The 15,724-nt window shown below is 41.6% G+C and overlaps 1 protein-coding gene across 1 annotated transcript in view; it reads left to right on the top strand.

The window, feature by feature from the left end:
* The window catches only part of LOC130913943 (mitochondrial import receptor subunit TOM70-like), a 34,633-nt gene extending 30,824 nt beyond the window's left edge, over positions 1–3,809 (top strand). The window contains exon 4 of the mRNA XM_057832923.1: positions 691–3,809. Within this exon, the coding sequence (XP_057688906.1) occupies positions 691–876 (186 nt within the window). The 3' untranslated portion in view covers positions 877–3,809. The remainder of the gene's footprint in view (positions 1–690) is intronic.
* The last annotated feature ends 11,915 nt before the right edge of the window (positions 3,810–15,724 follow it).

The raw sequence follows: 15,724 nt of genomic DNA, 5'->3' as shown, positions 1-15,724 counted from the left end.
CCCACGCTTGATAACCCGTCGTGTTCAGCTGAAAAGGCCGGGTAGCTGGTCTCAGCGAGACACGGAGGTTGCGTATCTCGTCCAACATCCCCTCCTCTCTCTACTGCTGACCCGCCAAAAACTCTTTCATGAGGCCAAGGGGCTCCCCTACGGGCTGTTGCGCTGCTGCTGCCCGTTGGTCCTCTGAGAATTCTTCCTCCTCCAACTTTCACTGTTGGGAGCGTCGTTTTCTCCGGTTTGCCATCCCACCACTGCCACCACGTGTGGTGGGGTTCTTGCTCGCAATGAATGGCAACCGAAGCGGTTTGATGGTTTTTCAGTGTTTTTTATTAACAACGTTCCCAACAGTGTTCTGTGACAAAGTGCAAGAGTGATTATTTACAACAGTTTAACCAAAATTTAAAAAAAAATTCATGGCATAACAAATAACATAAAAAGTCTTACCTGATCTGCACCACTGCGTGACTTCAAATGACCTAGGGAGGCAAGGTTGGTCTGTCTTTATATTTCCCAGGCCCCTCCCCTCAAAACCAATTAACTCAAAAAGTCTAGTTTTCTGCCCAACAACTGCAGTTTGTGCAAAATTAGCTTTATGATAAATTAACAAAAATACAACAAACAAAATACAGGTACCATTACACCTAGATAACATTTGGAAAGGATCTCACCCACTCTTGCTTTTGTACGCAGCGGGAAGTGCGACAAGCAGGTGATCCTCACGCTATTGTTGGAAAAGCGCTCGCACGACCCTGTCCTGGATTCCCACCCACACCTGGTGACGTTCATCTCAATGTCCTCAGCGGCCACCGGCAAGAGGGGCTTTTCTGTTTCAGCGCTGCGGGACGTCAACGGTTCCACGAGTGTCCAAGACAATGAGTGAGTGACACTTTTTAATTTTTTTTTTTAATCATTGCCTTGGTCCTACTTGAGGATGTACACATGTCCTGGTTGTGATTATAAATGGAGTATTGTTACCATTAGGCTCAGGTGACAGTCATTAAATGGTATTAAAACACTAAGGGGCTGTGAGATCTCAATAGAACCGTTATGTGGCAAGATAACAAATATTAATAAAGTTAAAAAAATACATAAATGAGCAATTATCGAAAATAGATCGAAAATTACGAACATTTACGAAAGTATTCCGGAAACAGCCGAATGGGGCGGAGACGTCATAACAAGGTAACGAAAGTTTGAGGCAGGTGCAATCGTTGTTTATCGACGAGAGAGTTGCGTTCGTGTTTTATCAAAAAAATCGCTAAAATGGTTCAAACCTGTCATGCTATGTGGTCTACAAATAGCCATTTGTCGCAATGTAGTACCCATGAGTTCCCAAACAAGAGAAAAAGAGCTGGACTACGCAGACAATGAGTAAAGTTCGTCCGTGCTAAGAGGGCTAATTTTGCAGACCCAGCCTCCGGCACGGTTTTGTGTAATGCACATTTTACACCAGAAAGCTATTCGAACTATGTACAAATGAAATCAGGTTTTGCTAAGAAATTGCTGATGAAAGCAGCATACACGCACAGCCACCTAAATGTCCCGAGATATCAAGAAAGAGGACGACTGGCTCTGATGAGACCACCCCAGGCTAACCAAAGGAGCGGAGCAGCCAAGCTCGAAATGGCCAGAGTGAGTACTCTTTTATAATAAAAACATATCAGGCATTGGATATAGGACTGGACATATGAATAAATTTTTGCTCGTAAAATATATAGAACAAATCCTCGAATCCCATTCATATTTCTGTCTCTTGGCAGAGCGATAACCTATGATAGCACAATAAATGATAATTATTCTATACATTACATTATTTTACGGTCACGGTGTATCAGCTTCACAAAAAGAAATGCAAAACAAACTATTCGGCGTTTCCCACACGATGTTGCTGGTGTTTCATCAGTGTGATTGTTCCCCTCAACGATCCTTTCATTAGGCTGCATTGGCTTTCGTTTGGGCTCAAATTGATAACCCAAAACACCAAAGAAAGGTTCATAACTCTGCTCGTCACCATTAGGAGAATGTTCGTTACGTCGGATTGGTCGCTGCAACTAGAAACAAAATTGTCCGCCATCATCGCCGCCATTCAGTACTAAGCACTGAGCTGGTTTTTTCCTTGTAGTGACGTCACGCACACAATATGCTAGATTTCCGGGATCTTGGGGGCGGGTCCTTTTAGCTTGACAATCGATCCAAATTTCTATCATTTTCTTGGTGGTGTAATGTGTGTAATTACTAGCAGTGCAACGGTTCGCGGTTCAAAACCGAACCGAACGGTTCGCCCTGTTCAGTTCAATACGCCTTTAAGAACCGCGCCTTTTTGGTTTTGCAATTACAGTAACTTATTCCGAACGCTTGTGGAATGAATTGGCCAAACTCTCTGTGCCTGTGTGTGACGTGAAGCGCAGCTGTGGAGAAATTCCCGCCCCGCGAGTCAGTGTCCAATCGCTGTCAAGCACCTGTGTAATAGGAGCCGAGTAACGCCCTCTCTCGCTTACGAGCGAGGTGAAAGTGAAACAAGAAAGAAAACAAAAAAAGTTATGGCGAGCGGAGGAGTGGACAGACCGAATTTTGAGGAAGCACCGGCTTCTTTCAAATCTGCGGTGTGGCAACATTTCGGTTTCCCCGTGGACTACAATGCCAGACTACAATGGAGAGAAAATATTGAAAAAAACATAAAATTTGCAAGCATTGCTCAGCGCTTGTTCCCTATGCTAACGGCAAGACTTTTAACATGACCCAGCAGTCAGCACTTCAGCCGGTGCATCACCCAAAGACATCGCTTTCTCAAAGCAGGACAACCCCGAAGATGACACCAGTGAAAACACACGGGTCTATAGAAGAGGCGTTCCAAAAGCCTTACAATATCAGGTCAGAAAAACACAAGAAAATAACCCACGCAGTGGGGATTTGCATTGCAAAAGACATGCAACCATATTCCGCGGTTGAAGATGCGGGCTTCGTTAATTTAATTGCAACGCTTGACCCGCGTTATATTGTTCCCTCGCGGACATATTTCGGCCACAACATAATCCCCGACATTTAAGAAATGGCACGCAAAGCCATTGAAGATGATTTCACGAAAGCACATAGTTTCGCCCTGACCGCTGATAGCTGGACGTCCCGTGCTACAGAGTGCTACTACCTAACTGTGACGGTCCACTATAATTCATACCTGTCAAGTTGTACGGTCTCGTCGTCATTTGTACAAGTGAGCACTGGTTTTTAAATGTGTACGCCGTCCGTTACGTTCAAAATCTGCACGTTTTTCGTGCATTGCGTTTTTGTTTTTTTTCATCCGTTCGGATTTGGTCACCGTTTCTGCAAGGAGCTAATGTTCGTTAATACTTGAATGACACGAGAAAAGTCAGACACGGAGAGGGAAGAGTGTTTGTTGAGACGCTGTAGCAGACGCGATGCTAGGCTAGGTGGCTCCAATTTCCTGACCGTGGCCGACATCATACAATCTACGCCTAGATATATCATGCATATAGAACTACAAGCGAAATGACACTCGGTAGCGTTAGTAAAGAGCCGCCATTTTAGAGCAGTATACTTCTCAGAAAGGCTCTGTTGTAGTAAACCTTAGCAACTTTTTATCCAAAATACTCCTAAATCGGCAAAATCTTGACTTTAGTCTATCTTTAAAGGATGAAACAGTAATAAAATTTTCACATGTCAAAAGTAGACGGAAGGGAACTAAGGCAAAAACGGGAGCAATTTTATCAACTTTATCGGTTGATTCCCAACATTAAATGACCTCCAAACATAGCAAAGGTTACTATGCTTTTTTTTTTTTTTTTTTTTTTTTAATAAAAAAAAAAAACATGAAAGGTATCACCAGTTACTTTGCCAAGTAACTTTTTTACTACTGTGTGTGTATTTCAGTAGTCAGTCACTACACTTGCCAAAGAGCTAAGAGGCATTTTAACAGTCAAAAATGTTTAAATTTTAAATGTTTATTTCATTTTTTTAAAAGCAAAATAAAGGCAGTTTAAAAAATAAAAATAAAAAAATGCAAAACGCAAACCGAAACCGAACCGAAACCGTGATCCCAAAACCGAGGTTCAAACCGAACCGTGGGCTAACTGAACCGTTGCACCCCTAGTAATTACACGAAGTGGCATGATATGAATCCAAAAGGCATGCATTTATGGATAAATGATGGAATATCAGCATTTCCCCAGGTGTTGTCATACCCTTTAACATCAGTATGAACATGTGTTCCTGTTGTGCTGACACTGTAAGTGGTGTTGTGCTAGCACTACCAGGGTCAAAGGGATGCTCATTAGCCCTGAGGTGCAGAATGCCCTCACCTTATTGGGGTGGAGGGGTTTGCGTGTCCCAATAATCCTAGGAGCTATGTTGTCTGGGGCTTTAAGCCCCTGGCAGGGTCACCCATAGCAAACAGATCCTAGGTGAGGGGCCAGACTAAGCATGGCTCAAAATGACCCCTCATGATGAGAAAAATAAATGGACTCAGGTTTCCCTTGCCCGGACGCGGGTTACTGGGGAGACAGGCCTGACGGTGGGCGCCAAGGCAAGCGTCTGGTGGCCCGGCCTGTCCCCATGGGGCCTGACCGGGCACAGCCCGAAAAGGCAACGTGGGTTCCCATGGGTTCACCACCTGTGGGAGGGGCCAAAGGGGTTGGTGCACAGAGAGTTGGGCAGCAGCCAAAGGCGGTGGCCTTGGCAGTAGGGCTGGGCGATATGGCCTTAAGTACGTATCACGATAAATTGAGCGGATTTACCTCGATAACGATAAATGACGATAAATTTGCCCAAGTAAACTGTTATATAATTTGAAAATTTGAATCAATGCATGGAATACAAAGTAACCGTTTCTCGTTAAATTTATTTATCAGCTTTGAATTTAACAATTGCACATGCAGTCTAAACATTAAGCATTAAAAAAAAATCTTGTAAACAATAAGAATTCTTGTGTGAACATTTATAACAGCTTGTATGAATAGAAAAATATCATCACTTGAATTTCATTAAATTCATTCCGCATTGTTATACACTAGATAGTGGCATACTGAAGGTAAAGTAATTTCAAAATAAGAGAAAACAGTGTTTTACCATGCATAACTTTAATCAACAGTCAAATGTAATGGCAGAGACATTCCTACAAGTGTCAGGAAATAACATAACAGATGTGTGTGAAGGCACAATTACAGGACTTGCAGAACAAGCCCACAGTCAACCACAACAAGGGGGGCAGACGCTCCCTTTTGTCTCAAAAGGCGGGAAAACAACCCGGCTGTCCCACATACTGAGAGGGAGCCCCCGGAGATAAAGAGAGAAGACCCCGCCATCCTGCAGGGGAATTTAAACCAATCAGAGCAAGCTAAGAATAATTGCAGAGATCACATAGCCAATCAATAGTCAATAGGAACATGTATTTGCATATTGTGTAGTATGAATCATTCTTGGGCAACTCGGGGTGTGTGCTTCTCCTGATAGACACAGGAAAGTACGAGGCTGTACTGAGAGGGACCTGAGACCCGAGTGCTGTATTAGATTTGCTTGTTAGGAATAAATCCACTCGTGTGTGAAAATGCCGGCTTCCTGACGCCTTTCTTTTCAGAACGAATACGCGTAATTGTTGGAAGAGTGTTTGGTGATAAGGTAAAACTTATATAACACTAAAACGGAGTCAGGTAATTATTGCGTAATATTTTAAGGTATGAATGATTCCCAACAATTCTATGGTGACCCTGACGTGATGAAAGAAAGGGAATAAAAAGGAAAACCGACGACCAAAAGTAAGGAAAAGGGTCCGGGACCCGATGTCCACACCAGGTGACGACCTGAGGCGCGAGGCAGCCAGACTTGTCACTTTCTCCTCTCGGTGATCACCACGAAATAGAGGTAAGCAGAATCCTTTTAAAATCTGCATTTTATTGTTTTATTGAGGAGAGGAGTGTTGAAGTATAAAAGAGTAAGGTGTAAAATCTGGGATTTACTTACTCCGTTAAATACGATTTAAAATCTGGGATTTGCGTATTCAACGTAATTGTGTGGACTAGTGCGTTATAAAATCTCTGGGAGTTACGTACTTATAACGAGGTATAAAATCTGGGATTTACTCGTTAATAGGTAGTGAGGTATAAAATCTGGGATTTACTCACTCCACCGTAAGGTTTAAAATCTGGGATTTACTTACGGCCGTTTCGATCTTCGTCGTGTCAAATAAATTATCGCAGGTGTTTGACTTTGTCCACCACCCTAAAATAAACGAATTCGTGCGTAAAACAGAGTGTCTGTTGTGAGTGTGACTGAGAAAAGCGATACGATCTGGTCAGTTTGGTTGTCGGGACGCACATGAGTGGATTAAACAAATGGCGGGAAAGTCGAATGAGAGGGTTATCGGGTCGGAAGAAAGAGTGGAAAGAAGCAAGGTTTGGAGTGAAATTACGGATCATTACGCAAGGTTGGAATTACAGGTTTTGAGTGGCATTGAGAAGCGGAAGATGAAGAAGGAAAAAGAGAAGCATAGAAAGGCATTTATGAATGGAGAAAATGCTCAAGAAGGATTTGAGGAAGTGTAGCGAAGGAGCAACAGTGCAGAATGAAGAGGCAGCCATGTTGAAAGAAGTGGAGAATGTGGGAACATTGAAGGCAAAAGGGAGGTGCAAGGAAAGAATAGAGGACGAGCTCAAAGTCCTCTCCGTGTGGGAAACTCAAAGAAAAAGAAGGTTCGAGCAAAGTGAACGAGAAGGCGAAGAGGAAGCAAGCATGAAGAGAGCAAGAAAAGTCTACTCTGGCAACGCTGAAAATCAAGCCAGAAGAGGAAATCACACGTTTGGCCCTTCGCACAGAGCAAAGAGGAGCTGAGAATGTAGGGCTTGGAAATTTTTGGGCGTGTGAGACAAGCGTCGATAAGCGAGGGAATTGTTTGTGAATAGCTGACCGTTTATTGTGCAAAATCGGAAAAACCTAGAAGTTTTTCAACATGAGGAGTGCGGCCCTTCGGTGGCCCCTATTTGCAACATGGGGTCTTCGACGGCATCCGCTGGGTTTTTGCCCAAATTAATTATAAAGGAAGGTTGTAATTGCAGCTGGGAATATTCCAGCCTTTCCCTTGTACTATTTAGGATATTAATTTTTTGAAATGGAATCTCATTAGAGATAAAAAATAGACTATTGAGTTAAAGTGAAAATTATAGAACGCTCTTAAAAGAAAATAAGAGAATGGCTAAAAGAGAAAGAAAATAGTTAATGTTTTGAAAAAGGAAAAGATCAACTGTTGATAAATAGCTATTTGAAAACAAACTTAACAGATTTATTTTAAGCAAAGAGCTAGTATATTTGATAAAAAGAAAATTAGATTGTTAGAAAAGTTCTTCATTCAAGAATAGATATTGTTCATAATATTGTTTGAAAGTAAATTCTGAATTCAGGTGAAAAAATGACCAACTTTTAGATGTATCGAGCTAATAAGAAACAAATAATAATATGTACTCCAAGTAAGTAGAGTAATCTGACGTATTAATCTTTGAACTAGTTCTTAACATTCAAAGTAAGATGGAGAAAATTATTCGGCTAGATTTAAAAGAGTATTACGTTATAAAATTTACAATGAAGAAGGTGATTCAGAAATAGAGAAATGTCATTATTGGCAGATTTAAAGAGAAAAGGAATCACACATAATGACATAATGTATAGATTGACTAAATTAGATTTTGAAGTACATGGCAAAATACTATAAGAACTGTCAGAAAGACTTCCCATTAATTTTTGGGAACGATAATAGATATCAATACAAGTCTTATAGATAAAGATAGGTCCAAATGTTGGTTAAGCAAACTCCTGTTGAGGAAGGAGCAGCGGTTTGGTATATGTCACAAAATAAATAAATATTAATAGCTGATGAAAAATCAGTTTTAGCAGACGTTAGAGCAATTCTAAACCTTGCCGCTTTTTAAGAATGGCAGGAATAGTTTAAACTAGGGAAATAAGTTGTTACAAGGAGTGTATAAATAATGATCACAAATCAAAAGATGGGATTAAAAAAACCGTTCTAAAATTCACATGGAAGCAGATAATTCTACCAACCTGGAGTGAAATACAAATGGATGTTTTTTAGTGCACGAAAAAACATTCTTTGTTCTCCTCTGGACTGTTGAATTATCCTCCATTATAAATTATATGATGTCAATTGGAAAGGTATATTTATATTAACAGCGCCAGTTGAAATCATGATCAGAATTAACACATTGAATTGAATGCTATAAGAGGTAGTGTTTTAAGTGTTAAAGAATAGCAGAGAAGCCATAGTGGAATAAAAGAAGAAAGTTAAAACATTTTGTGAAGTAAATTGATCCTAAAGAATCAGATTCTTACTAAAATAAAGTACTGTAGCAAGCACACCAAATGTTAAAATGCTTATTTCATCCACACTTTGTGAGACAGTGGAAGTGTCAAATGTAACCTGCTCAGTTCATTTGATCACAGGAGCTGTCCCTTACAATGTGTGGAAGGAAAACAAGGTGTTATCTACAAACAGTATGGGGGAGCAAAATTGTGTTGAAAGGAAGGTAAACAGTAATAAAAGTTTATGACCACAGTTCATCTGGAAGAAAGCTGGATAATTGTAAAAACTTTATGACAACTGGCATGTCTGTAAGACGTAAGAGTAACATGAAACAATTTAGACTTGAAGGGGTTTTGAATAAGAAAAGATGTGATTCCTTAAAAGAGTATTGCAGTCCCTAAATACTCTCCCATTCAAATGAAAAACTTTGCCTGGGTAAAAAAGTCTGATTTTGACTTATGTGGACAACACACTGTGATATGGAAAATTTAAATTTGAAATAGAAATTTAAATTTGATTACAAACTTTACCCAAAGATACCCTAGGCCTATTGAGATACTGTATTTGACTAAAAACAATCAATTGAATAGATTATAATTGCGTCGTGGAATCGTAATTTTTGGATTACATGTTGATGAATCTTAGACAGTGACCCAAAGAAGGTGAAAAGACATTTTGTCTGCTCTAAAGAAATTCCAAAACAAAGACAAATTCCAATTTTGTAATCTTGAGTGGAACATTGCGCGATATATTAATGCCACTGCAAATTTAATTTACTGATTAAAATGGGAGCTGACAAAATTGATCATAAGCAATTATTGGCATTGGGCCAAGTACAATTATACTACGAAAATTGTAATATGAAGAGTCTGAGATTAAGTTTCATATTTGTAATACTCCTTGATAGTACAGATTTACTGAACTGTTCTTGTATGGCGCTGTTACTATGGGGTGTTATAAAGGTTTAATCAAATGTTATATAATTTTATGAAAATTCTATATAATTTTATGAAATTTAGAGGAATAGGTTGTTTTTCTTTTATAACGTTTGTCACAATTTCTAAATTAATAGCATATGATTACAATTTTCTGAGTATAATTCAAAATTTTATTTACTTTTTCCTTTGTACTTTTTATTTATATTTTGATTCATTTTGGGGGGAATTAGATAAACTACTTACTTCCATACTTTTTGCACATTTACAGAATTGAATTTTGTTCATTTTTGGTTTTGTTTTAGTTTATGATTTTGTTAAAGTCGATTTTCAGATGTAGAATTGATCTGTCACTTGTTTATTGTAGTATATTTTAGAAATTAAAACTACGTTACTTATACAGTACATGGAGCACTGACTGATCGATACAGTCCATTTATGTTTATGGTAATACATAATTTTGAATGACATTGTTATCTATTTGTGAGATTCTTGAAATGAATATGAAATTGTTTGTTTTATTGATTGATTACTAACACATCCATTTTATCTTCCAGATGATTGTGTTAGCGAATAGAGACCCAACACTAAAGAAGTCTCAGCTTGAGGGGTTTGAATTTTTGGCATAGTTTTAAATGAATATAGGATTAACTAGTTAACTGCTATCGCTTTTGATGGGGAATGTGTAAAACTAAATTGTTCAGCTCATGCTGCTACATTGATTTTAATTAAATTTTTAGTTTGATATGCAAAGTGGGACAAATAGAAGAGTGTTACTGTGGATTTGATTATCAATATACATGCACTAGGAAATGTGTGGGTTGATTTAAGATAACAATGGTAAAGATTATTTGTGTGTTAGCAAATGTAGATATTTTTTCAGCCCTGTGTTTTGTTTTGTCAATTCACATGGCTAAACAGGGGGAGTTAGATATATAGTTAATGATAACTTTACTACATACATCTTTGTTTTGGTTTGATTTTAATCTGTGCAAGAAAACATTTTGATGGGAATTTTTGGGGTTAAATTCCAAAACCATAATATTTTGATTTTTTTTTGGGAAGAATTTTTCAATTATGATGAAATAATGTTGTTTGTGTTAATTGCTACATTTTTCAAGAAGTAAAAATGTTCTCAGCAAAACATGCAAATGTGATTTTAAATTTTAATTTTTGAATATTTGCGGCTAGCATAGGCTATTATAGGAAGAGTAGCGACTGAGTATGACACGAGGTGGGAAGAGAGTTCATTCCTTGGATGCAAACAAGACATTCGCCCTTCCTCAGAGGACCAAGCGAGATTCAGACTGGTCAGTATGGACACGCGACGTCTCTATGCTGCTCCCTTGCCCCACAGACATTGCAACAGCCACCAGAGGGACTTGAAAAGCTCCGTCCCAAATGCTGTCTTCCATGCTTTGGAGGAGAATGTGACTGGAACCATGGCAGCAGTAAAGCGAGGACCACAACAACAGCCGCCAACCTGTGCTGCTGTGATGGAAAGCTGGCAGTCACGCCAGTGGAGATGTCCAGAGACTTGGTCTAGAGGTAACACAGTCAACCGTTTCTCCATGAAGATGGACGTTCGCGTGCTGGTGGACACAGGGGTCATCCCAAGTTGAGATCTAGGCCGTTGGAGGACTGCAGCAGCAGTCTGTCTGTGGGAGGCCCCACTGAACTGGGGGGATACAGTTGACTCATCTATGCGGAAGCCAACATCTTCTGCAGCCCGGATGGACTGACCATGTCGTTCGTGGATGGACAAGAACTGCATGAATCGACAACCATACAAGGAGTGGTTGTGACTACAGGCCCTTTTGCGATGAGGGTCCATCGTCGTCATCCTCGTGACATCCCTACCTCGTGCCGCCTCAGAGTTTGTTTGTTTTTAGTTTTATTCCAGTTCAAAGAGTGATATATTTGTGGGATTTTTTAGTTTTAAGATGAAGTACAGTGATATATTAAATTTATATTAATTTGCTAACATCATCTGAATTTAGATACAAAGCAGTTCCAAGAGGTTTCCAATAAAAATGTAGAATGGATTAAGACAGTCAAAGTTAGATATTTTTTAGTCAGGTTTAGATGATAGGTCGTACACATTTGTGGGTTTTGCTGACAACATTAAAGTCACTGATACATGATTTGATTTGCATAAAATTTGTTGAAGAGGATTTTCTATATATATATATATATATAATTTTTTTCTAGTTTTGTCACCATGCTAATTTATATTTTACCTGTGTTGTTTTTTCCTGTGCAAAATTTGGGCGAGGATTTGGTTCACCAATGAATTTTGAATGTGTTTCTACTGTTGTTGTTATATCTTCTGTTGTTTTTGTGTGTATATTTATTTCTCAGATTTATCTTTTTGTTACACAGCTTCACTGTGTAAACAGGGGGGAAATGTTAGGGAAATATTAGGAAGGAAAAGGGAATTACATTTATTTTAGCTAGGGGTTTTATTAAATTGTAACCCATGAAGTTTGATGTTTTATATTGATTTACATGAGTAAGTTGTCCTGCTCTACACTTTTGCCTGGGGAAAAAGGTCACAAGTCACATACCAAAGTGGAAGGGGGGGTGATGAGCTGGCCACTCATGACCTCCCCTGGGGATAAAGTTTACAGAACAGATGTTGCTTCAAACAAATGGTGTTCCTTGAACCACTCAACCGCTCAAAGGGGAAAAAAAACATGTGACTGAGAAGGACTTGGAAAAGGAGGATGACAACGTGGATGTGCCCCTTCGGGACATGGGTGTCTGAAGAAGACAATATGGATCTTTTCAATCAATATATCCTTTTGTTGTGGTGATTTACGATCAAATATTCATGCACTCATTAATCAATGTGGAAAATGTGATGATGACCTCAGTGGTCTGAGGTCATGAGAGGGAATGAAGGTAAAGTAATTTCAAAATAAGAGAAAACAGTGTTTTACCATGCATAACTTTAATCAACAGTCAAATGTAATGGCAGAGACATTCCTACAAGTGTCAGGAAACAACATAACAGATGTGTGTGAAGGCACAATTACAGGACTTGCAGAACAAGCCCACAGTCAACCACAACAAGGGGGGCAGACGCTCCCTTTTGTCTCAAAAGGCGGGAAAACAACCCGGCTGTCCCACATACTGAGAGGGAGCCCCCGGAGATAAAGAGAGAAGACCCCGCCATCCTGCAGGGGAATTTAAACCAATCAGAGCAAGCTAAGAATAATTGCAGAGATCACATAGCCAATCAATAGTCAATAGGAACATGTATTTGCATATTGTGTAGTATGAATCATTCTTGGGCAACTCGGGGTGTGTGCTTCTCCTGATAGACACAGGAAAGTACGAGGCTGTACTGAGAGGGACCTGAGACCCGAGTGCTGTATTAGATTTGCTTGTTAGGAATAAATCCACTCGTGTGTGAAAATGCCGGCTTCCTGACGCCTTTCTTTTCAGAACGAATACGCGTAATTGTTGGAAGAGTGTTTGGTGATAAGGTAAAACTTATATAACACTAAAACGGAGTCAGGTAATTATTGCGTAATATTTTAAGGTATGAATGATTCCCAACAATACGTTTAGATATTTAGAATAGATACAAATACGACACATTCACCCGCCCCCCAGAAATTATACTTAGTTAAAAAATAAAATGTTTCACAAACCTTTCCTTTCTTTTATTCGGCTCAATTATTTACATCTTATGATTTTGGAAATCCTTACAGTATGCAATAAATAATATTCCTGTTCCCAAGCACTGTGCTTATTGCACTGTAATTTTTACAAAAAATAAACAATACATAGTTAGTCCCCGTCATCTAGGACGAGCCACTTACAAGACGAGCACTGTCGTGTATTACAAATACTGCTTTGAACACATCTTCACAGACAAAAGCAATGACACAGGCTTAAAGAGGTCAACTTTAATTGTGTAAATCACACTTAATGATGACACGATCTCCTGGTTGAAATAGACGACATCCACTTAATTCTATTGAAGATATGTAATGCTGAGGCAATTTGTCAACTTTACTTTTAAAAAGAAACGCGCACTGTTTATCCAGTAGATGGGGCTCTTGCAGTGTGTCAAACAGTGATTCAATTTAGGGCAATTGTCTTAAAAGTGGTTCATTGTTTCAGAAAGCCTCGGTTTTTCCATCCCTATCTGGAACCCGTCAAGAGTTTACTTAATGTTGGGTGAAAGTTTGGCAAAGCTAACTTAAGCCCGACTCCATCCCGTTTACTTGTAGCGTTAGCCGCTAGCATAGCAGCTAGCGTTAGCCTACCGGGCTTCTGTTTGATTGGCTTCCTGAAAACCATGTGACTCCAAATGTAAGCACACTGTCTGCTTTCTTAAAGGGGAATGAACATAGCCGAACAACGCAGAGTCAAAGCGGGATGAACAGACTATATTTTCTTCTTTTATTAAATTACCGAATTTACCGACGTGGTCAAAATTACGCCAGTCATCGTGAAGAATTTCGGTAACGGTAAATTTTCGGTTTACCGCCCTGCTCTACTTGGCAGTCCGACCCCCAGCAGCTGAAGCTAACTTTGGGGACATGTCCCCTCTCTGGATGGGAAGGAGCCCAAGCTGGTGTGTGAGGCAGAGAAGTTCCGACTAGATATAGTCTGACTCTCCTCCACACACAGCTTGGGTTGTGGTACCAATCCTCTCGAGAGGGGTTGGCCTCTCTTCCACTCTGGAGTTGCCCGCGGTGAGAGGCGCCGAGTAGGTGTGAGCATACTTATTCCCCCCCGGCTTGGTGCCTGTACGTTGGGGTCTACCCCGGAAGACGAGAGGGTAGCCTTCTTCTGCCTTCGGGAGGGGGGCAGGTTCTGACTGTTGTTGGTGCCTATGCACCGAACAGCAGTTCAGAGTACCCACCCTTTTTGGAGTCCTTGGAGGGTGTGCTGGAGTGCGCCCCCTCTGGGGACTTCAACGCTCATGTGGACGATGACAGTGAGACCTGTAGAGGCGTGATTGGAAGGAACTGCCCCCCGATCAGAACCCGAGTGGTGTTTTGTTATTGGACTTCTGTGCTCGTCACGGTTTGTTCATAACGAACACAATGTTCAAGCATACGGGTGTCCATATGTGCACTTGGCACCAGGACACCCTAGGCCGCAGTTCGATGATCGACTTTGTAATCGTGTCAGTGGACTTGCGACCTCATGTTTTGTGACACTCAGGTGAAGAGAGGGGCTGAGCTGTCAACTGATCACCACCTGGTGGTGTGTTGGCTCCGATGGCGGGGGAAGATGCTGGCCAGACCTGGCAGGCCCAAACGTATTGTGAGGGTCTGTTGGGAACGTCTGGCAGAATCCCCTGTCAGAAAGGGCTTCAACACCCACCTCCGGCAGAACTTCTCCCTAGTCCCGGGGAAGGTGGGGGACATTGAGTCCGAGTGGACCCTGTTCCGCACCCCTATTGTTGAGGCGTTCGATCGGAGCTCTGGCCGTAAGGTAGTTGGTGCCTGTCATGGCGGCAATCCCCGAACCCGCTGGTGGACAAGAACGGTAAGGTATGCCGTCAAGCTGAAGAAGGAGGCCTACCGGGCCTTTTTGGCCTGTGGGACTCTGGAGGCAGCTGACAGGTACCGGCTGGCCAACTGCAGCTTTGGCGGTCGCTGAGGCAAAAACTCGGACATGGAGTGAGTTTGGCGAGGCAATGGAAAACTACTTCAGGACGGCTTCGAGGAAATTCTGGTCCACCATCTGGCGTCTGAGGAGAGGAAAGCAGTGCACCATTAACACTGTGTAGAGTGAAGATGGGGCGCTGCTGACCTCAACTCGGGATGTCGTGAGTCGGTGGGGAGAATACTTCGAAGACCTCCTCAATCCCGCCGACACACCTTCCTTTGAGGGAACAGAGTCTGGGGACTCAAGGTGGGCTCTCCGATCTCTGGGGTTGAAGTCACTGAGGTGGTTGGAAAGCTCCTCGGTGGCAAGGCCCTGGGGGTCGATGAGATCCGCCCAGAGTTCCTAAAGGCTCTGGATGTTGTGGGGTTGTCGTGGCTGACACACCTCTACAACATCGCGTGGACATCGGGCACAGTGGCTCTGGATTGGCAGACCGGGGTGGTGTCTTCCAATTATAGAGGAATCACACTCCTCAGCCTCCCGGTAAGGTCTATTCAGGGGTACTGGAGAGAAGGGTCTGTCGGTAAGTCGAATCTCGAATTCAGGAGGAGCAGTGTGGTTTTCGTCCCGGCCGTGGAACAGTGGACCAGCTCTACACCTTCTCTAGAGTGCATGGGATTTCACCCAACCAGTCTTCATGTGTTTTGTGGATCTGGAAAAGGCGTTCCACCGTGTGCCTCGGGGAGTCCTGTGGGGGGTGCTCCGGGAGTACGGGGTACCGAGCCCCTTAGTAAGGGCTGTTCGGTCCCTGCACGACCGGTGTCAGAGTTTCGTTCGCATTGCCGGCAGTAAGTCCAATTCGTTCCCAGTGAGGGTTGGACTCCGCCAAGAC

This window comes from Corythoichthys intestinalis, chromosome 3, assembly GCF_030265065.1.
Source record: "Corythoichthys intestinalis isolate RoL2023-P3 chromosome 3, ASM3026506v1, whole genome shotgun sequence".
Lineage (NCBI taxonomy): Eukaryota > Metazoa > Chordata > Actinopteri > Syngnathiformes > Syngnathidae > Corythoichthys > Corythoichthys intestinalis.
The sequence above is the reverse complement of the archived record's forward strand: the minus strand, read 5'-3'. Positions and strand labels throughout refer to the sequence as shown.